At 37.1% G+C, this 27,451-nt stretch overlaps 2 protein-coding genes across 2 annotated transcripts; one reads left to right on the forward strand and one right to left on the reverse strand.

Moving 5' to 3' along the window:
- Positions 1-1,665: 1,665 nt before the first annotated feature.
- Positions 1,666-2,907, reverse strand: LOC148953518 (uncharacterized). The gene has a single exon (XM_089087992.1). The coding sequence runs from the start codon at positions 2,905-2,907 to the stop codon at positions 1,666-1,668; it is 1,242 nt and encodes a 413-aa protein (XP_088944118.1).
- Positions 2,908-5,038: 2,131 nt separating this feature from the next.
- Positions 5,039-26,856, forward strand: LOC148953519 (uncharacterized). The gene is made up of 3 exons (XM_089088580.1): positions 5,039-5,225; position 6,218; positions 21,960-26,856. Exons 1-3 carry the CDS (start codon positions 5,058-5,060, stop codon positions 26,657-26,659), a joined length of 4,869 nt encoding a protein of 1,622 aa, XP_088944706.1. The 5' UTR covers positions 5,039-5,057; the 3' UTR covers positions 26,660-26,856.
- Positions 26,857-27,451: the final 595 nt, after the last annotated feature.

The following is a 27,451-nucleotide window of genomic DNA, read 5'->3' on the forward strand; positions in this document are numbered from 1 at the left end:
ACCTTAACCACAGCAGTATTAGTTTCGAACATAGCGCTTATCACTTTAATGTATTTGTCTGGTATACCATACAAGGATGAGGAATTACAAGGATAATAACTTTCGCTAAACCTCTACCATCAGATGAATCAAACGCTTAATCATAATCTATAAGATTGAGGAGTAAAGGTGCTTGATGACTCAGGCCTTTCTTAATTATTAATCTAAGAGTGAAAACTCAGTCGACGCATCCTTTACCCTTCCTAAAACAGCACTATTCTTCTCTTAAAAAGGTATCTACAGCATCTCTAAGTCTAAAAAGTATCATCATACAAGGTAATTTGCTACCTACTGAAACCAAGCTAACCACATTTCCAAATCTTCAGTAACTTATTGTTTTGTTTTTTTTTAGGATTTATTCATCAACCAAAAATAACAAAATCCAGAAGCTAAGCATGTAAAGGAGATCACTACCCCAAATAGGCCTAAAAATAAAAAAAAAATTATACAAAAATCACTAATAAGCGACTATACCACCCCTACTCGTTATCAACTCATCAATTCTCAGCATTCAACATGTTTGACCTTGTCCTTCTCAATCCGTCAACCAAACACAAAAAAAAAAAAACAATTAAAGGCAAAAGAGACAGGAAAACTGATTCAGTCACCCCCATATCCCCATATACCCTATAACAATGTTCTTTTAACAGACTTCTAAATTCAGAAACATCTGTCACCCTATTGATCTCATCTGGCAGACTATTCCAAGCACGAGGGCTAGCATGGCAGATATAAAACATAGACTTAGTTGTCACAGGCTTAGGTGGTCTAAATTCATTCGAGTCTTAAACTATAAGAATGTACACTAGAAACAGGCATAAAAAAAATCTTGAAAGCAAATTGGTAGCATTTTATTCCAATGTTTAAACATAAAAAGAGCATTACAAAACTTAATCAATCCGAAAAATGGAACAATGTGTAGTTCAGCATACCTTGCTCTAACCGAGGAACGCTTATCATCTTTAGTAAGTACTCTTGCTGCTTTATTCTACAATTCTCTAATCTTCGATAGATGACCCACAAACGTTGAAGACCAAACCAATATACAATAATCAAATACGGATAAATAAGTGAGAAATAAAGCATTCTGAGAACCGGTCTTGGGAAAATACGTCTTAGTTTCCTTATAATTCCCAAATTTCGGGCAACCTTAGCTGCAATTTGAAAAATGTGGTCTCTGAAACTCAAGCACTCATCGACTATCACTCCAAGAAACTTTACTGCTCTAAAACATTCTATAGCCTTCCCATCAAGTTCTAGTTTCTCAATCCAGGGGTAGTAATTTACGCTTTTCCCATAAATCACAAATTGACTTTTATTATGGTTTAATTTAAGTTTATTAACTTTCATCCATTTTTTTTTATTTGTTCCATTCTCTTTTTCAGAACTAAAACAAGTTCACTTTCCATCCTCGCAGCAACTGTAAAATGTGTATCGTCAGTAACTCTAGAAATTATAGCTCTGAAACCGCGATCGTCTTTCTCCGAAATCGTTATATCTTCAATGCACCAGCAAATATCATTGATATAAATAAAAAATAAAGGAGGTTCCAAAACTGACCCTTGAGGAACGCCAGCCATCACTTTCTGCGGGCTCCTCTATTATTCTAGAAATAACAGAAAGAAGCTAAATAGGCCTATAATTATCTAAATTCCCACTGTCACCCCCTTTTAAAAGCGGTTTCACTTTCGCGATCTTCAGACAATCGGGGGAAATACCTGACATAAAATACTCATTTATTAGCATTGCCAACTGACAAGAAACAATAGGATATATAGCACGGAAAACTTTTACAGTCATGAAATCCGATCCTACTGCACTTTTTTTCATATTTTTAACCATTTCACATAACTTAATTAATTTAACCGGCTTTAAATAAGCAGACACTTCGCTCCTATCTGGCAGGAATTGTATAAAATTGCCATCTTCAGCCAGGACTGGGATACTGGATCCTGCATTATGGCCCACACTAGAGAAATGCTCACAAACTGAATTGCAATTCACCCTATCCGAAAGCTCCGAAGGAGGCCGACTAGGGTTAATTACAGACTTGATAAGTTTCCAAGTCTTGCCTGGATTTCCCTCTGCCTTTTGAAATTTGAAAGCAAAGTAATTCGCTTTAGCTTTCCGAAGGAGACAGCTTAGCATGTTATTACATGCTTTATAATCATCCTTAGTAGTTGTCCCTTTATTTTGGATCAAATCCTTATATAAGTGGTTTCGCCTTCTCATACTTAAGAGTAGACTCTTAGTAACCCATGGTTTCTTTGCTGATTGATATCTGTAAACTGTTTTAGGTTTAACACACTTCTGAAGTAAACCTGTTAATGTGTCGTACCATTTATCAAATTTCCGATTGATATCACATTCCTCTTGTAGGAAATTGAATTCAGTCTTATCAACTTCCAGTTTAAAACGGGCAACAACCTCAGAATCAATAATAGGCCTAATGACGTTACAATGATGTCCCTTATTCGACTGTAGGACTTGCGGCACTGTTATCATTACTCCAAAATGATCTGAAACACTATTTACCAGAACAGCAGGTGGCTTATATTCAGTATTCACAAATATGTTATCCAATATTGACGCAGCATTCTCAGTGACTCTTGTACAGATGTTTATAGTATGCTTCAGCCCGTAGCTAAGCATCATATCCAGAAACTCATTAACTCTCTGACTTTTCAAATCAGTGTTGAAGTCACCACACACAAAACATGGCTGTCTTGTTCCACTCAACAGGTCCAGTTGCTCTTCTAACAGACTCAGAAATTCTACGAGACTACTAGACGGAGGTCGATAAATAATAGCAAGAACGCATTTAAAATTAAGCTTAGATACTTGCACAAACATCGACTCAAACACCATTTCCTTATGTTTAGTAAGGGAAGGCGTTGGCAAGACATTAAGATCACTCTTGATATATGCCGCTAAACCTCCATGTTGGTGCAGTTCCCTGTTTTTAAAACCAGTTGGTAATTAGGAATATATAACAGAGATGACGTATGAGACTTCAACCATGTCTTAGTCAGGGCCAAAACCTGTAAACCTTCAGTCTGCAGAACTTCCTCCAGGTACTGAAATGAAGTACTAATACCTTGGCGATTTAAATGGAAAACCTTCATTTTTTCACTTCTGTAACAGCAAATTCTGGGGTCTTGTTTACAATTAGTCCTTCTTCAAAAACAGTTTTGAAAATCACTTTAGCTTCCTCTTTATCATCGCAAGGTACATTCCAAACCACCACATTTTTCTCATTCATTCTACACTCGCAATGCATTAACCGATTCTTTAACTGATTATTTTCTTCACGGAGAAACGTTGACTCAGATGTAACAACACTAATCTGTGATTACACTCTCAGTAGCCGCAACATGGGTCTGGGTTGCCAAAAACTGTCGCGATTCGCCAGATAGAGCTTCCTCTAGCAATTTGACCCGGGTTTCCAGAGATTTGAACTGGTCCGTGATACCGTCAAGCTTTTTTCCATTGTTTTTCACTATAGTTAGAATTTCAGAGAAGCTCCGAGCCAGCGTCGAAATTGACAAAGTCTCTCCATCCTTAGGTAAAGATTACGAATAATCATTTTGGTCCTCTTCAAATGACACTTCTTTACGGTTTCTTTTATTTCGTCCCATGAATAAGCAGTAAGAAAAAATTTACAGATAAATAAGTCTTACCTCAGCCGGCAACGATTTTTATCCACGACGTTGCTAGCGTCATAGCACTCCTATATAACAGCACTCCTATATACCCTAGTATCGTGTAATGATCCTGACAGTCTTCGGTCTACAATGTCATACAATGTCTTCGGTTTTTCATCAATGAGGTTGGCTTTCTTACCAACATGTGAGTACCATTTTAACTTATGGGTCATTTTATGACCAAATACTACATTGGCTGGAACTAGATTATTTTACCTGCAAAATCGGAGTAGTCTGTAGCCATTACTGTTTTTCTTTTCCTACACCAAATTTACCTAGACTAGTGTTACTGACCTGGGCGTTAAAATATCCTAATAAAAACACTATATTTCTATCTGGAACCCTGTCTGCCTACTCCTCTAGCTGTAAGTAAAATTCATCTGATTCACAACTATCTCCGTCAGTCGGTTCTACGGGGGCGTATACTACTATGAATAATAGCCTACCCTGCACTTTTTAGTCTTAAAATGAGCGATTAGCATCCTCTTAATAATACCTTCCCAACCTAAATAAGGCTTAGCAGCTTCCTTAATCATCATGAGTAATAATAGTCAAATTTATATCAGTATTAGTACGCGCATGTTGTCTTTTCCTCAGTTGAACATCCCCTTATGATATCGGGATGTTTCATCTTGATACGGTATGCCGTTCCAAAGATGTTGCTGATACACCCTATTGACAATTTGCATACTTTATCTACTTTATGTCTAGATTTAGTTCAACTTTTCACTCAACATTTCTTCAAATTTTTAATTCAACATCATCAGCCATGGCAGTAGTTTATACAGAAACAGTAGTTGTAGTAGAAGTAGTAGTGGTGGTAGTAGTAGTAGCAGTAACAGGATCAGTAGTAGTAGCAGCAATAGTAGTAGTAGTATGCAACTATTGCCTTTCTGGTCAACTGATTGAGCAAATCTCTTTAAGGGCTCTTTCATCCTTAACTAGTGTAGTTTCAGAAATAATTTTTGGAACGTATTAGGAATTGATCGGGCCACCAGTCCCCCTCCCTTCCAGAGAACTTTGGAGCTACTTTATCTATAATAGCATAAAAATACAAATTTTACAGGTTCTAGCCTGCCATTCAAAAAGTAGTTTTTCTTGGAAACTAGAAATCTCACTGCAACATTTTGGGATTTAATTTCATTACCTTTACGTGACAAACAATGGTTTTTCCCATATTTAATTTTTTGGCAAGGTTGACATTGCAGATTTAACGACTGGTCGGAAAACACAGGACTTCATTTTAAATACGGAGTAAATCATGTAGTCATAAACTTGGTCCTCTAGCGTGATATTCCATAATCAAATGATAATATGACTTTAAACATTTTACTTGTATTCTTTGTCTTTTGTTTTCTACAACTTGTACTCTCCAAAGATGCTTCATATAAATCCCAAGATGTTGTAAAACTTGTTGATTATGTAAATCGACTTCATTGGATTGATCTGGGATCTCCAATCAATTTATCAGAAGGTGCAAAGGTGATATGATATTTTATTAGCTTTCATTTGTTTTCATAAGCTAGTGTTTAAGAGCAAAAATGAGCTAATCCAGAGCCCGAACACCAACAAAACATCAAGCACTTGCTATTTTGTTTACATTAATGTATCCCTTGTGATCTTATAGTATATCTAACACAATCTATTAGCCCTCTGTCATGAATATAAAAACACCGAATGTTGGGTGAAATTTTAACTCTTTTGAAATTTTAAATCTTTTAACTCTGAAATTTTATTGTTGGGTGAAAGTTAATTTTTTACTCGATTATTTTACTCGGTTCAAAATAATACTTAATGTTGGTTTATTAGATTAGATTAGATTAATTTATTTTAAAACGACCTAGTTAAACGTGATCAATAGGTAACCACCCATGGGAAGACATAAATGCACTGGCACTGGGCGGTAACCATAAACTTTTTCAACATACTTAAAAAATAACTTTTAAATTTCTAAGTAAATTTTAAACTGAATTTTCACACATACTGATGAACATTCACATAATAGTCCAGGACTTTTAGCTCAAAAAAGTGTCGAACCCGGACAAAATTGCAATATAAACGAAAATGGTACCAAAATGATCAGATAAAAATTCTGTACAACATACTCAAAGTCCCCATAAATCCGAGTGGGGCGAGTACCCGAAAAACAGGGGAAAAGGGGGAAAATGGGAAAAATGCCGAACATGCCCAGAAAATAGTTTAAAGTGAGTTTTCTGAGGTTTTCACATACGCTGATTACGAAATTGACATCTAAAATTCAGTATAGAAAAAGAGTACTACGGAAAACGGGGGAACAGGGGAAAGAGGGGAGAAAAGAGAAGAATACATGGTAGGGGTAGAAAGCGGTTTGAAAGAGATTTTCTGGGGTATTCCTATCTGGTGATTACGAAATTGAGAACTAAAATGATATAAAAAAATTGATTAACATAAAACGGGGAAATGGGGGGGGGGAGGGGAAAAAGGGAAATATACAGGGTAGGGCTAAAAAGCATGTGGAAATGTTTACAAATGTTAATACAGAATACCTATAGAGGTTCGGCTACCCCATAGGTTCAGAAAAGGCAAAAAAAAACTCGAGAAAGAAATATGGAAAGATACTGAAATTACTTTATTCCGTATTCCTCGCCGTTATCAACAAGCGCGTGGGTTCGTCAACATAATCTAGCGGATCCAATAGTCTCCAGTCTGCGTGGATGCTTACACATGTGACATGGTAGCAGGATAAATCAAGGTACGACGAGATTTTTGTTAAGTCAAGCATAATTTTGCGTATCGGCAACTCTTCTTTCAGTACTAAGCCAAGTTTAATTCATTATTTTCCCTGGGTGCCTGAATTCATGGTTAGTTGGCTGCTTCAGCAATTACCTTGGAAGATTGGTGATACTTATGATTCAATCTGTGACAGCTATGTTAGTTTCGTTACTCGACGCTGTACCTCCCCTACTGTTGTCTTTGATGGATACAGCGCTGGTCCAACCACGAAAGATGCTACCCACAACCGACGGTGTAAGGGAAGCCCGCATCAAGTGATCGATTTCAGTTTAGAGATGAAGCTCCAGAACAAGAAGTAAGAGTTTTTGAGCAACTCTCAGAACAAACAGTGAATTATAAGCTACATTGGGGAAAAACTCAGAGCCAAAGGATTTGAAGTCGTCCATACGAAGGATGATGCTAACTATCTAATCGTGAAGACTGCCGTAAAGAAAGCAGAATACTCTAAAAAAATAGTTCTTGGCAACGACACTGACCTTCTTATTCTACTCTTGTATCACCTCCCGCCTAATGCAAAAACACTTTACTTCGAATCGTCAACGAACGCAAAAGAAGCGATAACACGGTTCTGGTGCCTCAACGAAGTTAAAAAAAATGGGAGAAGTATCCAGGCTACTTCTGGTAGGGGACGCACTCTTGGGATGTTACACGACCTCACGAGTTTTTGGACTTGGAAAGCAAGCTGTGCTACCTCTTTTGAAGAAGAGCGAAGTGTTCAGAAAAAAATGCAAAGTGTTTCTGGATGAATCATCGTCTAAAGATGAAATTGTGAAAGCGGGTGAATATCTTCTCCTCAGCTTGTATAAAGCACGACCAAACGAAGATCTCACTAAGCTGCGACATCAAATTTTCTTGGAAAAAGTTTCTTCGTCAAATACTACGGCGTTTGTTAAGCCTGAAAGGATTCCGCCAACCGAAGCTGCAGCTTCATTCCACTCCCAGCGAGTGCGCCTCCAGGTATCCCGTCGGAAAGGGGAACCAGCTGACCTCGACCCGGCTGACTGGGGTTGGGTCCTCAGAGACCATAAATACTCACCTGTGATGACCGATTTGTTACCCGCACCTCAGACTCTTTTGAGTGTCGTGAGATGCAACTGTCAGACAGGCTGCGAGAACTCGCGATGCAGATGCAAGAAAAATGGATTAGCGTTTACGTTCGCGTGCGGAGAATGTCAGGGTATCAACTGTTTGAACAGGGACAACGAGATTACCGAAGACGAGGAGCTCGAAAAGTGATATCAATGCTGTGTTTTTCAAGTCAACTATACTGTCTTAAAAAGTGCAGATTTTTACCTATAGTTACTGAAGTTTTTTTAGTTTTTTATTCAACGATATTGCTTTCGAAAGTCCAAATTTTACCTATAATAGCTGGAGTTTTATACTGTGATCACTGCCAAGCGGTTGTTTTCTTTATGTTTAGTAATTCAAATGGTTGTAAGAAATGTCTGTGATTCAAGAAAGTAAAAGTTTGATACTTAAGCGAGTTATTTTGTCCATAGGCCCACTTATTAGCCATTAGCAGCTGGCTCAGGAGTCAGGCTTCCCGTCCCCCTTTCCGTTATTTCCTCCAGTTTTGTTTGGTTTTCATGGCTCTCGTTTTCTTTCCTTCATTTTAGGTGTCAGTTTCGTGATCAGCAGATAGGAAAACCCCAGAAAACACATTTCAAACTGATTTCTACCCCTGAATTCAATTATCCCTTTTCTTCCCCTCTTTCCCCCTTTTCTCCCGTTATGGCGGGGCTCATGTTCCTCATTTCATTTTAGATGTCAGTTTTGGGATCAGCAGATAAAAAGACCCCAGAAAACATATTTCAAAGTGCTTTCTACCCCTACCCTGTATTTTTAAATATTTTCCCCTCTTCTCCCTGTTCCCCCCGTTTTTCGTAGTACTTTTATTCTATACTGAATTTTAGATGTCAGTTTCGTGATCAGCGTATGGGAAAGCCCCAGAAAACTCACTTTGAACTATTTTCTGGGCATGTTCGGTATTTTTCCTAATTTCCCCCGCATTTCCTTCTTTTCCCCTGTTTTTCGGGTACTCAGCCCACTCGGATTTATGAGGACTTTTAGTATGTTGTACAGAATTTTTTTCTGATCATTTTGGTATCATTTTCGTTTATATTGCAATTCTGTCCGGGTCAAACCCTAAAAGTCCTGGGCTATAAGACACAGAAGAAAAAAGAAAAAAAGAAAAAAGAAAAAAAGAAAAAAAGAAAGAAAACAAAAAATGGAAAAAAGAAGATAATAACAAAAGAAAACAAATAAAAACATATATTTCCAATCTCTGAAACATGGTTCCTCACCCCCCTATTAAAAAAACTCTTTACTTTTTTTTAAACAAATGCTGGTGTTCAGCCGCCTTAACACTATCTGGGAGGGAATTCATACACATATACAATTATTGTATATATTCATACACAATAAGAGAGAAAAATGTCCAGGGATGTGAATAATAGAAAACCCAATAGTTTTTAAAGCATGCTACGTGGGGACGGCTGTACCACTTTAGTAGTTCAATTGAAAAGTTGGCGTCCCGCAAATTGAAATTGCGGGTTTTGATATTTTTTTAAATATTTAAAAATTTTAAAAAATATTATGATTATTTAAAAATATTTAAAATATTTAAGAAAATATGATTCCGCTTTAAAAGAAGATGCAATAAGCTAACATTTCAGCTAAAAAGTTAGCTTTTCAAATTGCAGAGAGGGAGAAACTGAATGGGTTGACTTTTAGATATCTCCCTGGGCGCCAGCAGGAGGGCAGGGAGGGGCAATGATCCCCCTGGTAATTTGGGACGATAAAGTAAGTATAAGGAAACCAAAGGAAAGAGAGCAGAATAGGGAAAAACGGTAGAAAAAATGTGTGTTGCTCCAATGTTGGCTGCCTGCCAATAGATTATGACCCTCAATAAGGAAAATATAAGTTCCAATTTATGACTGAGTAACCCCTTTCCAGTTTTCCATAAACATTTTTTTATATAATTAATTTTTAAAAAAATTTCCGAAAAATACGTTTTTCAAAGAAAACTAAAGGCCATTTTAAACTTAATCTCAGCAGATACAAATACCTGTTAAATTTGAACTCAAAACGACCAGAAATTACTATTAAAGATTAAATGAAACTCAAAACGAACAGAAACTAAATAAACAATCATAGAAAATAACACACAACAAGTAATAATATAAAACAAGTGTTTGGGTTCACTACAAACAAGTGTTTGGGTATCGCCTCCTTCTCTCACTGTAAAGGTCTAAAACCTACGGCGTCATTGGCGTTTTACTGAAAACCAATTTCATTACAAATATTTTCTTTTTTACTTAATATTGAAAATAAAATTTAAACTTAAATTTTTAATTTTTAAAAAGTAAAATTTTGAACTGATGAGCTGTAAATAAAAACCAAAAGCCTACTGCGTCATTGACGCTTAACTGAAAACGAATTATATTACAAATATTTTCTTTTCCAGTTCTTACAGCATTGAAAATTAAAACAAAATTACAGTGAAATAAATTCTTGAACTGATAGATCTTTTAAGAATTAATATCACTATACATGAAATATTCAATTTTATGTTGTTTATATTTTCCAAGACTGCTCAAGACACATATAGTTTTCAGTAAGAAAGGTGATAAAAGTGAGTGTGGTAATTATCGAGGCATTAGTCTGGTCTCTGTAGGTAGTAAATTACTTAGTAATATGATCCTTTTTAGACTGAGAGATGCCGTAGAGAAAGTTTTAAGAGAAGAGCAGTGCGGTTTTAGAAAAGATAGAGGATGTGTTGACCAAATTTTCACTCTTAGGCTAATAATTGAGAAGTGCCTAAGTTTTCAAGCACCTTTGTTCCTCAGTTTTATAGATTATATGCAAGCATTTAATTCAGTTTATAGAGGAGCTTTAGTAAAGGTTTTATCCTTGTATGGTATACCAGACAAATACATTAAAGTGATTAGTGCTATGTATGAGAATAGCACTGCTGCGGTTAAGGTAGGAAATGAGGTTAGCAGCTGGTTTTGTATTAAATCAGGAGTTAAGCAGGCTTGTGTTCTATCCCCTTTATATGGATTATTTTGATGGACTTTGTTTTAAGGAGCACAGGAAAGGCAATGGGAGACCACGGAATCAAATGGGAAGGAAAAAGTCTCCTGGACTTGGATTATGCTGATGATTTAAGCATCCTAGATGAAAGTGTGAGCAAAATGAATGAAGTTATAGAGGTTTTGCGAGTTCAGGGTGCTATTATTGGTTTGAAAATTAATGTTAGGAAGACTAAGTCACTAAGGCTAGGAATAAGTGAAGATGAAAAGGTGACGTTGGGTAATGAAAAGATTCAGGTGGTCAGCTTCACTTACCTTGGTAGTATTATTAGTAAAGATGGTGGGAGCAGTGAAGATGTTAAAAATAGAATAGCCAAGGCTCAGGGTGTTTTTTCACAGATAAAAAAAGTCTGGAAGAATAGGAAGATAAGTCTGCAAACCAAGATTAGAATCTTAGAAGCTGCAGTGATGACAGTGGTCAAATATGGCTCTGAAGCATGGACGCTCCGAAAAGCGGATGAAGATTTGCTAGATGTTTTCCAGAGAAATTGCTCAAGGATTGTTCTGGGTACCCGGCTGACTGACCGTATTTCAAACAATAGGCTATACGAAAAATGTGGTTCAATACCGCTTTCTAGGTCTATAATGAAAGAAAGGTTGAGGTGGTTAGGGCATGTTGTTCGGATGAAGGATGACAGATTGCCGAAGATTGTTCTTTTCGGCCAACCATCTAGGGCTAAACGGAAAGCAGGTCGTCCCCGTCTGGGTTGGGAGGACGTCATAAAGAAAGATTTGAAGGAAATGGGAACTTCGTGGGCGGGTGTAAAAAGGGAGGCTTTGAATAGATTGGGGTGGAGGAGGAGCGTGCGTAGCTGTGTTGGCCTCAGGCGGCTTGGTGCTGCGATGAGTTGTTAGTAGTAGTAGTAGTAGTAAAGCACAAATAGTAGTTTTCAGTAAAGCACAAAAAGTCTAAAACAGTAGGTTTTAGACTTTTACAGTGAGAGAAGGAGGCGATACCCGAACTCTTGTTTGAAGTGGTTTTTGTTCGTTTCAAGCTTGATTTGCATATTCAATTCAAGTTTCATTCGTTTTAAGATTTATTTATTCATTTACATTAATACCTATTGTATGTTTGTTTGCATTGATTGTTTATTTAATTTCTGTTCGTTTTAAGCTTCATTTTTGCTTCAATAGGAAAATATTTCTTTTCGTTTTAAGCCTGATTTTCATATTCAATCTAAGCATTACTCGCTTTAAGATTGCGAGTAATGCTTGTTGTATGTTATTTGCTATGATTGTTTATTTAATTTCTGTTCGTTTTGGATTTCATTTATTCTTCAATAGTAGTTTATATTCGTTTTGAGCATGAACTTTAAAATGTATTTGTATCACTTTAGCTTAGTTTAAAATGCTATATATTTTTCTTTGAAAAACTTCTTTTACGGAATGTTTTTTTTTAATTAATTTTTTTTCGTTTTTGATTGCAAAAAATTTAAAGTTTTTAAACATTCTTTATTTCAAAATCAAACTTTTAAGAAAAATAAAATGTTCATCAAAGTATCAAAACTGGTATCAAAGTAACAATATCAAAGTGAAAAATGGGTTTGTTTCAACCTCGGAGTTTTTATTATCTGATGTTTGAACTATTTTTAACAAAATGGCTATCTCAAAATTTTTATCAGATAAGCTTGGGGGAAAAGGGCGTGGGGGGCTAATTGCCCTTCGGTCTCTTTTGACTCTTTAAAAGTGAACCATAAATTTCTATTTCCAATCAAATGAGCCCTCTCTGAAGTTTATACGAGCATCCCTTCTATGAGAACCATATATATCCCTAGAGTATAACTTACAAGTCCTGTCCCTGTGCCCTGGGGGTTGTCTCGACCCCGGAATTTCAATATCTGATGTTTGAACTATTTTTAACAAAATGGTCACCTCAAATTTTTATCAGATTTGTTTTTCCATCTGGTAAACCAAAAGGCGTGGAGGGCGGGAGGGGCTTGTTGCCCTCCGATCTTTTTTTACTCCGAGAAAATGAACTAGAACTTTCAATTTCCATTCAAGTGAGCTCTCTAAAGTTTATACGATCATCCCTTTCATAAGAACCATATATAGCCCCGAACATAGCTTACAATGCCTGCCCTCCGGGCCCTGGGGGGCTGTGTCGACACCGGAGTTCTTGTTATTTGACCTTTGAACTGATTTTAAAAAAAAAATGGATATCTCAAAATTTTTATCGGATGGGTTTGGGAAAAAAGGAGTGGGGGCGCTAGGGGACCTCCGATCTCTTTTGACTCTTAAAAATTGAGCATGCCCCCGACACCTGGGTGGTTGTTTCAACATTTGAGTTGTTTTTTTTATCTGACCTTTGAACTATTTTTAACAAAATTTTTATCGGATGCATTTGGGGGAAAATGGGCGTGGGAGGATAGTTGTCCTCTGATTTCTTTTGACTCTTAAAAACTGAACTAGGACTTTCAATTCCCAATCAAATGAGCTCTCTCTGAATTTTATATGGGCATCCCTTCCACAACAGCTGTATATGCCCTCCAGGCATAACTTACAACGCCTACCCTGGGCCCTGCAGGATTGTGTCGACCCCGGAATTTTCGTTATATGATCTTTGAGCTATTTGAAAACAATGGCTCTCATAACTTTCTTATCAGATAAGTTTGAGGAAAATAGGACGTGGAGAGGGGGGGGGGCTAGTTGCCCTCCGATCTCTTTTGATACTTAAAAAGTGAATAAGAACTTTCAATTTCCAATCATATTAGCCCTCTCCGAAGTTTATACGAGCATCCTTTCCATAAGAATGCCCGCAGAGCATTACTCACAACGCCTGCCTCCGGGTCCGGGGGGTTATGTCGACCCCGGAGTTTTTATTATATTATCTTTGAACTATTTTTTTGAAAAAAATGGCTATCTCAAAGGTCTTATCAGATTGGTTTGAGGAAAAAAGGGCATGGAGGGGGAGGAGCTAGTTGCCCTCTGATATTTTTTGACTCTTTAAAAGTGAACTAGAACATTCAATTTCCAGTCAAATCAGCCCTCTCCAAAGTTTATACGTGCATACCTGCTATAAGAACCATATATGCCCCCAGAGCAATACTTGCAACGCCTGCCCCAGGCCCTGGGGGGTTGCGTCGACACAGGAGTTTTTCATATTTGACCTTTGAACTATTTTTAACAAACTGGTCATACGTAAAGGAGTTTTTCCTATATGATCTTTGAACTATTTTTAATAAAATGGCTACCTCAAATTTTTATCAGATGTACTTGGGGAAAGAGGGCTTAGGGGGGCTAGTTGCCCTCCGATCGCTTTATAATCTTAAAAAGAGCACTAGAACTCTCGATTTTCAATCGAATGAGCCCCCTTTGAAGTTTATACGAAGACCACTTCTATATGAGGTGCCTCTGGGAAAAATAAATTGGATTGTGGGGGGGGCTAGCTGCCCTCCGATCACTTTTGACTCTTAAAAAGAGAACAAGAACTTTCAATTTCCAGTCAAATAAGTTCTCTCCGAAGTTTATATTGGCATCCCTTCCGTAAGAACTATATATGCCCCCAGAGCATTACTTACAACATCTGCCTCCGGGCCCTGGAGAATTGCGTCAACACAGGATTTTTTTTTTTATTTGACCTATGAACTATTTTAATGAAATGGCTATTTTAATAATTTTATCGGCTGGGCTTGGGGAAAAAAGGGTGTTTGTGGGGGGGGGGCTAGATGCCCTTGAATATCTTTTGACTCTTAAAAAGTGAATTAGAACTTTCAATTTCCAATCAAATGAGCCCTCTCCGAAGTTTATACGAGCACCCCTTTCATAAGAACCATATGCGCCTCCAGGACAACACCTACAACGCCTACCCCCCTGGCCCTGGGAGCCTGTGCTAACAGCAGAGTTTTTGATATCTAATTTTTGAACAATTTTCAAAAAACTGGCTATCTCAAAATTTTTAGCGGATAGGTTTCGAGAAAAAAGGGCGTGAGGGGGGATAGTTGCCCTTAGATCTCTTGACTCTCATAAAGTGAACTAGACCTTTCAATTTCCAATCAAATGAGCCCTCTATGAAGTTTATACAAGCATCCCTTTCATAAGAACCAAACATGCCTTTAGGGCATAACTTAGAACGCCTTCTCCCAGGCCCTGGGGGTTGCATTGACACCGGATTTGTTCTTATCCGACCTTTGAACTACTTTTAACAAAATGTCTATCTCAGAATTTTCATCAGATAGGTTTGAAAAAATAAGGCGTGGGGGCTGTTGCCCTCGGATCTCTTTTGACTATTGAAAAGTGAGCTCGAACTTTTAGTTTCCTATCAAATGAGCCCTCTCCGAATTTTATACGAGTATTCCTGTCATAAGAACCATATATGCCCCAGGACATACCTTACAACGCCTGCCCCCTGGCCCTGGAGGGTTGTGTCGACACCTGAGTTTTGTTATCAAACTTTTGAACAATTTTTAACTTAATGGCTATCTCAAAATATTTATCGGATGCATTTGGGGAAAAAAGTGCGTGAAGGGGAAGGGGGGGCTAGTTGGCCTCCAATCTCTTTCAACTCTCAAAAAATGAACTAGAACTTTCAATATCCAATCAAATGAGCCATTTATGAAGTTTTTACAAGCATCCCTTCCATAAAAACCATTTATTCCCCCAGGGCATAACTTACAATGCCTGCCCTCGGACCCTGGCAAGCTGTGTCGACCCTAGAGTTTTCGTTATATGGTCTTTGAACCATTTTTTAAAAAATGTTTATCTCAAATTTCTTATCGGATTTGAGGAAAAAATGGTGTGGAGGAGGGGGGCTAGATGCCCTTCAATCTCTTTTGACTCTTAAAAAGTGAACTAGAACTTTCAATTTCCAATCAAATGAGCCCTCTTTGAAGTTTATACGAGCATCTCTTCCATAAGAACCATATATGCCCCCAGGGCATAACGCCTGCCCCCAGGCCCTGGGGAGCTGTGTCGACACCGAAGCTTTGTTATATGGTCTTTGAACTATTTTTAACGAAATAGCTATTTCAAATTTTAATCGGATGTATTTGGGAAAAAAGGACGTGGGAAGGCTGGTTACCCTCCAATATCTTTTGACGCTTAAAAAGTGAACTAGAACTTTCAATTTCCAATCAAATAACCCCTCTCGGAAGCTTATACGAGCATTCCTTCCATAAGAACCATATATGCCCCCCAGGCATAATTTACAGCCCTTGCCCTGAAGACTGTGAGGGGAGTGTGTTCTGCTCAAAGATATAATTTTCAGATATTTCAACTACGTTGAACAAAATGTTGAACAAAATCTCAAAATTTTCATTGGAGTTGTTTGGGGAAATGGTGGGCGTGGAAGGGGTGTTACTTGCCTTCCAATTACTATCGACTATTAAAAAGGGCACTAGCCATTTAAATTTCCAATCGAATTTGCCCTTTTTGAAGTTTCTACAACAACGCTTTCTATAAGAAAAACTTATATGCCTCCAGGGCATAACTTACAACTCTTGCCCTGTGGTCTGTGTGGGGTGGGGGGTATGTCATCCTCACAGACCTAATATCCAGAATTTTCAACTACGTTGAACAAATGGCTATCTCAAAATTTTGATTGGATGTGTTAGGGGAAAAGGTGGGCTTGAGAGGGGGATTAGTTGCCCTCCAATAACTTTCGACTATTAAAAAGGGCATTAGCCGTTTTAATTTCCAATCGAATGAGTCCTTTTTGAAGTTTTTACGACAAAGTTTTCTATAAAAACCTTACATGCCCCCAGGGTATAACTTACAAGCCCTACCCTGAGGACTGTGGGGGGAGTTTTCTCCTCAAAAACATAATTTTTATTTGGAAATCAACTATGTAGAACAAAATGGCTATCTCAAAATTTTGATTGGATGTATTTGGTGAAATGGTGGGCGTGGAAGGGGTGTTAGTTGCCTTCCTATCACTTTTGACCATTAAAAAGGGCACTAGAACTCTCGATTTCCAGTTGGTTGGGCCCCCTTTGAAGTCTATGCGACCACCCCTTCCATATGAAGTGCCTCTGGGAAAAAAATAATAAATAATAATAAAGTATTGGAGTCGTATGGCCTTTACTGTGGGAAACGCTATAGCGTTGCCTCTGATTTGGTTGGAGTAACAAAAAAAAAATCAAATTGTTCATAGTAATGAATGGTAAGTAAATAATGATCCTTGTCAATAACGAAAGTATATGAGCCTAACTATTGAAACATTAAATCAAAGAATCAGCTTTTGAGGGTGATCCTAAATATGTATTTGTTTATTAGTAATTAGTGCAGTTATTAGTACACAAGAAAGTTCGTATAATTGTAGAAAACACAAGGAAAACAACTTAATAAAGGGCATTTCCGGTAAGAATATTCCGTCAACTTTTGCTTGCATTGCAAGAGTACCCAGGAGCTGATATATGAAGCTACTATTATCAGAAATGTTTCCCCTGAATGGAATGCTGGGAATTTCTTAATTTCCCCCTGAACGGATACGTTTTTCGTGTTTTGTTATCATTTAATTTTTTCCAAGAGTGATTATATTTACCTAATTGTCACTTTAAAAAAGATTTGATTGTTTACAGATATGTAATTTTGTATAGGTATATTTAGAAAAACTATTGTCCCTAAGCTTCCTTAAATAATAAAAAAACAAATTCTTTCAACTTAAGTAAGGAGCCCCATTAAAACTTAAAACGAACATATATTATTACTTATATGAAGGGGGTTGTTCCCTCCTCAACACCTTGCTCTTAAAGTTACAGTTTTTCTGCATTTTAAAAAAAGGTTGCTTATTGTTTTAATTTAACGACCCTTGTGTTTCAGGAGTCATTTTTTAAAGAATTAGGACAAGATTTAAACTTTAGCATAAGAAGTGAGGTGTTTTGGAGGGGGTAACCACCCTCATATACGTAATAATTTCTTGTCGTTTTAAGTTTTAATGTTGCTCCTTACTTTCAGTTGAACAAACTTGTTTTTCATTTAATTTCTGATCGTTTTTTAATAACGCCAGGATATCTGGCTCCACATTCACTACAAAATCCCACTCCCCGTGGAAATCCTTTGGACAGTTCAATCCTGGCGAAAACTTACCCTGGGAAATCACCTTTAACGTCCCCATGCGTAAAATTGAATCGGTAAAGAGAAAGCAAGACTATAAAGGAATTTCATACAGGAATTCTGGCAAATTCACCCAGTGTAAAATTTTTCCTGAAAAGTTCACCCCCTAGAAACTTGTCTCTCCATGGAAAATTCTCCCCGTGAAAAATCCCCCCAATAGAAAATTCATCCTCCCGTCCCCACTCGAAAAATGTATGCATACTTCGCATTAACCAATACTATATACAAAAAATGGACAAATTTTATAACTTAAAAACCTTTCCTCAGGGGCTGTAGGGGGTCATTTTATCTCCAAAGACATAATTATAGGGCCATTCAACTATGCTGAACAAAATAATTATCTAAAATTTTGATCGGATGATTTTGGGAAAAAAATTGGCGCGGGAAGAGGCCTAGTTGCCGTCCAAAACAAATAAACCCACATCCGCATCTTTCTTCTGCCAAAAATAACAAAATTCCACATTTTCCTGACATAAGCCTGAAACTTTTATAGTAGGGTTCTTTGATACGTTGAATCTGATTATGTAATTTTCATATTCTATGGCTTCTAGAGGGTCTTTCCCCCTTTTTTCGAAAATCAGACAAATTTTCTCAGGCTGGTAGCTTTTGATGGGTAAGACTAAACTTAATGAAATTTATATATTTGGAATCAACATAAAAAGGCCATTCGTTTGATATATGCCAATAAGCCAATTCTATTGGCATCAAAATTTTTTAAGTTTTTATTAGTGAACGAGTTTTTGCGAGCTAACAGAAAAGCGCTAATAACATTACCGTAAAATTTCTTCTACAAGATGGGATATGTATAGAAAAAATGTTTGATACATTTTGAGCAGGAGATTCAGAACTTAGAGGCAAAAGTTTAAATTTATAGTTTGATTTCATTTAAAAAATAGCTTTGTCAGACTTTTGTGTCTTATAAGTTTCGTATTTAGTTGTATACTTATTTTGACGTTTAACAGCTATTTCAAGTTTTTTCTACATTCAAATTAACCCTTTCTAGCTTCTACAGTTAATCATACGCTCCTAAGAATTGCCAACAGTGTTTGTTTGTACCCCCTCTATTCGTGTAAACCGACTCATAGGGGGTGTACAAATGGAGCTACTAGCCCCTCAAGATGCTACTGCGCACACCTGTGTCTTACGAAACAGCGCAACTGTAACGGCATAGTACACACACGTACTAGGGAATCTTTTCAAAGAGATGCAGGTGTATTTTACGTAATAGTGAATGTTTTCTATGAGATGCAGGTGCATGTTACGTCATAGCGAATTTTTTCTAAGTGATGCAGATGCAAGTTACGTAACAGGGAGGTTTTTCTAAGCGATGCATGTGTTAATTACTTGAAAACCAACAAGGGCCAGGAAAAAGCCCTCATGGGCCCGCCAAATCAGGATTTCTTTGGTTGTTTCGTAATAGGTTTGTTTAGTCATGTAAATGTTACATAGTAGAAAGTGATTTTGCTTTGATTACTTAAAAAATCTACGAGGGTCAGAAAAAAAACCTTTAGATTAAATATAAGCAAAAACAAGCGTGAATTAAAGAGAGCTGGGGGTCCTAGCAAGCAATTCCAGGGGGGAGGGTGGAGGGTTGTTATTAGAGATAAATTTAAGCCATTTTAAGAGTTCTATCCCATAGGTCCTAATCAAAATGCCACGTTTCATTGAACCAAGACTATGTATATTCACGTCACCGTGGCGATATATGGTAAACTTGCCCTAGCAAGCAATTCCAGAGGATGAGAGTTGTTATTGGGAATAAATTTAAGCCATATTAAGAGTTGTTTCTGAGAGGTCCTAATGAAAATGTTTCGTTTCTTTTACTGAATGTTAGATTTCTGTCCCCCTCTGCCAAAAAATTATTTTAACACTTCCCACCTTAACCTTAAGCCGTAGAACACGTTAGTCCAAGCAATTAACGTCACCGTGTCGCACTATGGATGGCACACGGCACCCTCTGGAACTCTTGTCATTCCAAAGGCATTTTTTCCGATATTTTCATGATAAGAAATGTACTTTAAGTCCAATTGTTCGTGTTTTCACAAGCCACCCTCAACGTGAAACACCATCCAAATTTACGCCATCGTGCCCCACTATGACTTGGCCTCTGGCACCATCTAGGACCCCCTCATCGTTCATAAGACATTTCTCAGATATTTTCTTGTTAAAAATCATGATTTAAATCCATTGGTTCATGTTTTAAAAAGCCAACCCTCCAAGATAAACCATCTCAATTCACGGTATCGTGCCACACTATGATGACCCTCTGGTACTCTCAAGCACCCCTTTATAATCCCCAAGACATTTTTCAGATATTTTATTGTTAAAAATCATGCATGAAATCCATTCGTTCATGTTTTCGCAAGCCGAACCCTCTTTAATACACCATTTAAACTCGTGACACCGTGCCACACTATGACTGGCCCTCTAGCACCCTCTAGAACCCCGTCATCAATCTTTAGACATTTTCCAGATATTTTCTTCTTAAAAGTTAAGCTTTAAATCCATTTGTTAATGTTTTCTTAAGCCAACCCTCCGTGATATACCACCTCAATTTACGCTACCGTGCCACACTATGACTGGCGGTCTGGTACCCTTTTGCACCCCCTCATTATTCCGTATATATTTTCCAGATGTTTTCTTGTTAAAAAGCATGCATTAAATCCATTGGTTCATGCTTTCGCAAGCCAACCCTCCGTGATACACCATGCCAATTCACGGTACCGCACCACACTATGACTGGCCCTTTGGCACCCTCTAGCACCCCTTCATTATTCCTAAGGCATTTTTCAGATATTTTCGTGATAAAAATCATGCATTAAGTCCATTGGTTTATGTTTTCTCAAGCCAACCTTCTGCGAAGCACCATCTCAATTGACGCCACCGTGCCACACTATGAATGGCCCTCTGGTACCCTCTAGTACCCATTCATCACTCCTAAGATATTTTCCAGATATTTGCTTGTTAAAAATCATGCATTAAGTCGATTGGTTTCTGTTTTCACAAGGCAACCTCAACATGATATACCATGTCAATTCACGCCACGGTACCTTACTATGACATCCTCTGGCACAAATTATCACACCGAAAGTATTTTCAGACATTCGTCTACAAAAGTAACTTTATAAACTAAAAATGAATATTTTTTTATTGAACAGCGGAAACTTGCCATTTCATTGTTAGATTGTAATCTTCCATGGCAATTCCCAGACTGCAGCACTCAAAGGCTAGCATATGGCACCCTCTGGTTTGAATTATGACACAAAAAGCATTTTTAGACATTTTCCTACAAAATATGTTTTTATGACTACGGTTAGTAACCAATTATTTCTAAAAGTAAACTATTTTAGGGAGCTTCAAAGGATATGCAAATAATTCTATATCAAGACTTAAAATGTGCAACTAACTCTTTAAGCGAGTAACAGTTCAAAAACATTTTGGGAAAATTAAAACCAGTAAATATCTTGAAAATTTAGAGAATATCAACCAATCGTGTGCGATTTTAAAGATAGTGAAGGGTAAGTCTCAATTTTACTGAGGTATCACAAAGCGTGTCTCGAAGCTCTGCAGCCATAAATTTTTGGCTCGTGGAACCCAGCATATTCACAGAAATAATTGATCTTTAATGATACTTGCAAAACCAGCAGTGATCTTGGCACCAACGCTGTCACTTAACTCAAGTTTATCTCATTTAGTTCCACAAATTTTATCACCATTTCTCTCGCTTTTACAACCAGTTCTATTGCTACGATTTACCATTTGTATTTCTATGGATTCCTTCTCAAGCCCCACAAAAAAGGGATATCAACCTCTGGCCATTATGGGTATCAAACTCTCTCCTAAACTATTTTTTTGTCTCCACTCTATATCCGTCACTAATTTGTCCCTATTGGTGCCCGCACCACGTTGGCCCTGGGTATGTATTTCAAAGGGAGCTCAGCAATTTTAATTTAAACGGTTATCTCAAAAGACATTGAATATCATGAGTGGAACCTTGGACTCACATTGAGACAGAAAAGAGAGGGCGGTCTGGAAACTTCAATCTACTTCGTCACTTTAAAAATCAATAGATCAAAGAATTTCCGATCGATTAAGCCCTCTCCCATGTTGCTAGATTCATTTATTCTACGTGATTATTCTTGGAAAATAACCAAACAAAAATAGATAAATCTGCGAGACAAAATGATCTTTCTTAAGTCTATGCTACTGCGTAGACCAGGATTAGTGTACTAATATCCACCAAAATAGCAGGAAGGGTAAATAAATTAAAATATATTTTAAAGTTTAATTCTATTTCAAGTGAATATTCGACGAAGAAAGGCTGAACTGGTTCTCCCCAAGGGGGAATTTGCTACATATGAAACAAATATCCCGCCAAAACACATCATTCTGAAATCGGAATGCGATAGTTCAATCTATGTCTCCTTATTTCAACCTTTGAATCCTTCAGATTTGAAAGAGTCCAAATATGTATCCTGCCAATCTAGTTCCTGGCTGTTTAATACCACAGACGAAGAATTGAAACTCATCAAAATAGAAAACAGAAACAGCGTTGTTCTTTCTGTAAGAAAACTTGCAGCTGGGTCAAGTACAGTCGAGAAAACTATTGCTATCCTTCACACAGATGGAAGGAAGCGCTTACGACAGTTGAGAAGCTTTGAAGAGTCCCCCATGGTTATATCTGTCCTGGGATTGCGTGGGTCGGGAAAATCGACCATCGCTTCTTTACTTTCTGGGAAAGAGGAGATGTTCGAATCTGGACGGAGAAGCACAAGAACTACCACCATAGGTATTGATATGTCCCCTATTATTCCATTTTCAGAATATGTACCTACCTTAAAACATCAATACAAAGATAAAATTGACTTTTCAAATCATAGCAATATACCCTTGATAATAACTGACAGTGAGGGTATGGGTGTTCGAGGTGAAGATATCGACCTTGTAGCGTCGGTACCACCCTTACTTGTTTCAAGTGTTATAATCTGGATAACAACTGACTCTTTAAGGGTTGATGAAGAACTGAAGAAATTGGATAAGTACTTGAATTTAGCTAATAAGATCCAGGATGAGTCAACGTGTGAAGATTTTAAAGCTGCTCATTTAATAGTAGTTATTAACAAAATGCAAGGTGACGAGTCAGATGAAGAATTGACTGACGAACTTGTTGAAGACGAATTAGACACTGAAGACAATTTTTCACTTGCAAGAAATTATATCAGAAAAAACCTCAAAGAATGTTTTCAGTCCCTACAAGTAATAGGATTCCCGTATCTTAATCTTCCGTCAAACGCCACGTCCGTTAAGTATGATTATCTAAAAGATCCTGATGGAGGAAAGTTCATAACTAGCTTGCTCAAAATCGTAAATTTGATACTTACTACGTCTCATGTAAGACGTATGGTTTCAGGTATACCCATAGGTCCGGTTTCAATACAAGAGCTTATTGAAAAAGTTATAAACGTTTCAAATAGAGGATCTGAATTCACTAGAAATGATTTCAAAAGTGCACTTCTAATTGCTGAGCTTAAACAAAATTTATTTCAATTTGAACTAAATTTTACAAAACAACTGTCAGTGATTGAAAGAAAAAGGGATATTGAAGATCATCTCGCAGGGACAGCCGTACTATTTAAAGACTTTGAGTTGATGAGAAAATATATATTTGCCAGTGCGTATACTTCTGAAGACCTAGAAGCTGAATGGAAAGCTTTTAATCAAAGACTGTTGGAATCTATTCGTATGTCTTTATTTTCTGTCCTTAGCAGGACACTCGAAGACACTTTTGATGATACCAAAAAATTCTCTAATTTTTGCGCCAATATTCCACCAAGCACTCACAGATGTATAAAAGACAATGTGAACAGCTTTGAAAGTAAAGTCAAACTAAAGTTAAAATCTCTTCCAGCCGACCTAGCTAGTGATGTGAATATCTATATTGATGCTGCATTAAAAAGGGTTTATGATAATCTTAATTACTGTCGTTATGCCAGAAGTAGATATAGCTATACCACAATGGGGAAAAGAGAAAAACTCATTAGCATTGCTGCAGATGTTGAAACAGAAGTAAGTGAAGAAGCACAAAAGCAGAATCCAGAGGAATTGATAAACTTGGTTAAAGATTATTTATTTCTACCTTTCGTTCCCCCGGTTAACAGAATAATTGATTGCACAATCGATAGAGATTTAACTTATGATCAACTTCTTCCTGTAGCTGTTTCCTCAGCAAATAGGTTTTTGAAAGTTAGTCTAAAGCGCAATAAATTTGAAAAAGACTCGGGTAAACTTAACACAAAATTTGATTTCATGAACATTCTTAGTAAAGTTGAACTTTTCGACAGTCAAATGAGAGTATTCGACGAAGATTGTGACCTTCCTAGCATTCTTTCAAAGGTTCCAGAAAACGTCGAGGAACTGAATATTTTATGTATGAATGCACTGGTTTACGGGCATTCTTCAACAAACTTGAGGCGCCTTAGGGTAGATACAGTAAATTTGGACGTAAATTCAAAGGGTGCAAGTATTAAGTTAGTTGAACCTTCAGCCCCCGTCAAAGCTACACCACAAGTACCTGGTTTTAAAGGAGTTGATGCGGGCTTTGTGGAGATCCGTATACATTCATTCATTACTGGAGGAGTACTCGAAGTAGTTGCTAATGGAGGGCCAGGTGGGGCTGGAGGTGACGGAGTCTTAGGAGGTAAAGGATCCAATGGAGTCCATGGAAGCATACAATCTCATTTTTATAATAAAGCACATTATGATTCTATACCAAATAGTGGTCTTATCCAAAAAAATGTTATAGAGCATCACTGCCGGAAACGAAAAAGGTGGTATAGGAGGAAGAAATCATATGTTTGTGGTCGCACTGTGAACTATGTTCAACACTATAATCATATTTCTGTAGGAATGACATCAGGTGCGAAGGGTGCTTCTGGAACTAGCGGTGCGCCAGGCGGTGCAGGCGGTAAAGCAGGTAGCCTCACTGTAGAAATGAATGGTCTTTACCGAAAGCATTTTAAGCTTTCAGGAAAAGGCGGAGTTGGTGGTCCAGGAGGTCTTGGGGGAGGTGGAGGAGAAGGAGGTATTGGGGGAAATCGAAAGTCGTTGGCCGTTACATATACTCGAGTCTGGGATTGGCATGAAAACTCTGGTGAAAGAATGACAAGTAGCGGAGTCAGTACATCTGAAAGAATCAACGGCAAAGAAAACGACGGTCTTAAGGGCGAAAACGGTCCTAATGGTGCTCAAGGGCCACTTGGAGATCCTGTAAAGACAATAAGATTCAAAAATATTAGTGAAGAAAGAACTTTGTTTGTAATATTAAGCAAACTTAAAACCAAAATAGAACCAACATACATGTCAAATGGAAATGGTTTGAAGTCAATAGAATTTTCTCAGGATTTACTTGGCTTTTTTCAAATTCAAAAAGAAGTTATATCAAACGTGTCTTTACTCTACAAACAGCAAAATCACTCATCCGCTATCATGAACTTGATTCAAACAGAAGGTAAATTATTAACCAACATTATCACCCTTTTCGAGAAAGAACAAAAAAGCCTTCAAACTCTAGAAAACAATTTCAAGCAGTTAAGTGCAAACCAACAAAACGATTTGGTATTAAACAGTAAAGACGTTAAAATGGCGCGCATTGCTATCGAAGAAACTTCAAACAATTTTTATTTAAGGGAGAGAAACATCGTGGCTGATCCAAAAACAGTCACAGAGCACCTTGACAAAGCCATTTCCACCATTATTTCAATCGTAACTTTAGCCGAAGCATTTAACGAAGAAAAACTTGATCTGAGTGAAATTTACCATGCAGCAAAAAAATTTATTGAAAGAACCTGGCAAAATTCAGGAATTTTGACATTAGACTCCAATGTGAGGATAGAATACCCAGAGCTGAAAAATTGCAGTTTATTATTTTACAATATATCAGTTTTAAATATGTTTTTCGAGAATAAAGTGAAGGTCGTGCAAAAAATCGAACAAATTCTGGAAGCTATGCCAAAATGCACGTTAAAGAATTTTTTTTCAGACGGCTATCACTTAAGAAATTATATGCACTATTTTAAAATAACTGATCTAAACAGGACACTTTCAGTACAAAATATCGAAACTTATTCTGAATATTACAAGCTACGTTCTTTCTTATACACTTTACTCGGTACAACGATGGCAAATCGTTCTGTCCATATCCTTCATTCCATGAGCAGTCATGTACAGGCGAAAAATAAATTACAACTTGTGATAAGAGATTCTAATTACATAGAAGAAATTGTGAAATCTTTCCGTGAAAAAGTCCAAGTGTTCAAATCAATTAAGCAGCATCCACCAATGAATCAACCAAATGTGGTGAAATTCTTAGACAATTTTGTTGAGAAATGTATTTTCGTTCTTATGGACATAGGAAAAGAGCTGCGCCGTAAAATTCAAAGTATTGGACAGCAGTTAATACCTTATTTTTCAGATTCCAGAGCATTGGAAAAACTTACAGACCTCACTCCTTGGTCGAGTACATCCAGCTTTTCCAGTTCTATGCAGACAATACAAGAACTGATCAGTAAGAAAATGATTGAAACACAGAAGCTGAATATCTACTTAGATAGTTTTGACTTTCCAGTTGAATTTTCTTTTCTTCGCAGCGGCAACAACGCAACATTCCCAATACTTGGAAGTACTGTCAATCAGCTTTTTGTTAGTACTGTAGAAGCTAAGGCACTTAATAAAGACTTAACGCCGATAGAGTCTATATCAATAAGTGCCTATCGAGAAGAAGGAGATTATTTGAATCTTAGGGGCTTTTCTAGTATTTCGTATACAAGTAACGACCTCAGAAAACTGACCAATGCAAAGACGTTTACTTCTTCAGTAACCTTAAGTTCTGCATACATTCTTGATTCTTATTACACAATAGGTATAAATAATGACAATAAAAGCCAGACTGAATTAATTTCAGGGATTCAACTTCAGTTCACAGTGTCGCGTTATACAAATTAAAGCGTATGTTACAACACTGCTATAAACATATATATGTGTAAGAAAGTGTGTGTAATATGTGTGTAAGAAAGTCATGAAGCAACATTACTCTTTGGCCACTTCTAGTAAATTATTAAAAGTTTTATATTTATTAAATTATCGTAATGTTATATTCTCATTTGTTGTTATGCATTAGATATATATAATAAAAAAGTTAAGACTGATTTAATGTCAGCTATTAGCCTCGTCTTGCTAGATGGCGTTGTAGCAGTCAAGGTTTACGTTTCTTCTTAAATTTTTTTTTTCGACTAGACTCTCTAAGACACCTTAGAATAAAAGATCTAAAGCCAAACTGGCCAGCCATGACAAAAACAAAGGAATGAATATAAAGACAAAAAACGGGTCAATGGCCAGTAAATGAAAGCGAAGAGAACAAAAAAAAAATCAAACGAATACTTCGCCCGTATACAAAAAGGCGTCTTCAACGTAGAAAAAAAAAACATTAACAACAAACTAGAACCTAAAATTAAAAAATATAAATAAAACTAAAATAGGCTAACATAAAATATATAATATACAATTACTTACATATATACAATTGGCAGCTACCTTCATGAAACCACAAAAGAACTGAAGTTACTTTTGTGGTAACAAAAGCAGCTGTAACTTCCAACGAAAGGACAAGATATTTATGTAGAAAACAATTGGCTTTAATTGATGCCTACTTCTGTTATATGTTGAAGCTTACTTCGTACATCCCCCCCCCCCGAAAAAAATTATTAGTGATATTTTATTCCAAAACTTATGGGAGCT

The sequence above is a fragment of the Artemia sp. Qi Xiang Cuo genome, chromosome 4 (genome assembly GCF_049724085.1).
Source record: "Artemia sp. Qi Xiang Cuo chromosome 4, ASM4972408v1, whole genome shotgun sequence".
Classification (NCBI taxonomy): domain Eukaryota; kingdom Metazoa; phylum Arthropoda; class Branchiopoda; order Anostraca; family Artemiidae; genus Artemia; species Artemia sp. Qi Xiang Cuo.

Excerpts from the sequence above, each read along its gene's own strand:
- LOC148953519 (XM_089088580.1), top strand. The coding sequence starts at position 5,058 with ATGACTTTAAACATTTTACTTGTATTCTTTGTCTTTTGTTTTCTACAA.
- LOC148953518 (XM_089087992.1), bottom strand. The coding sequence starts at position 2,907 with ATGGTGTTTGAGTCGATGTTTGTGCAAGTATCTAAGCTTAATTTTAAA.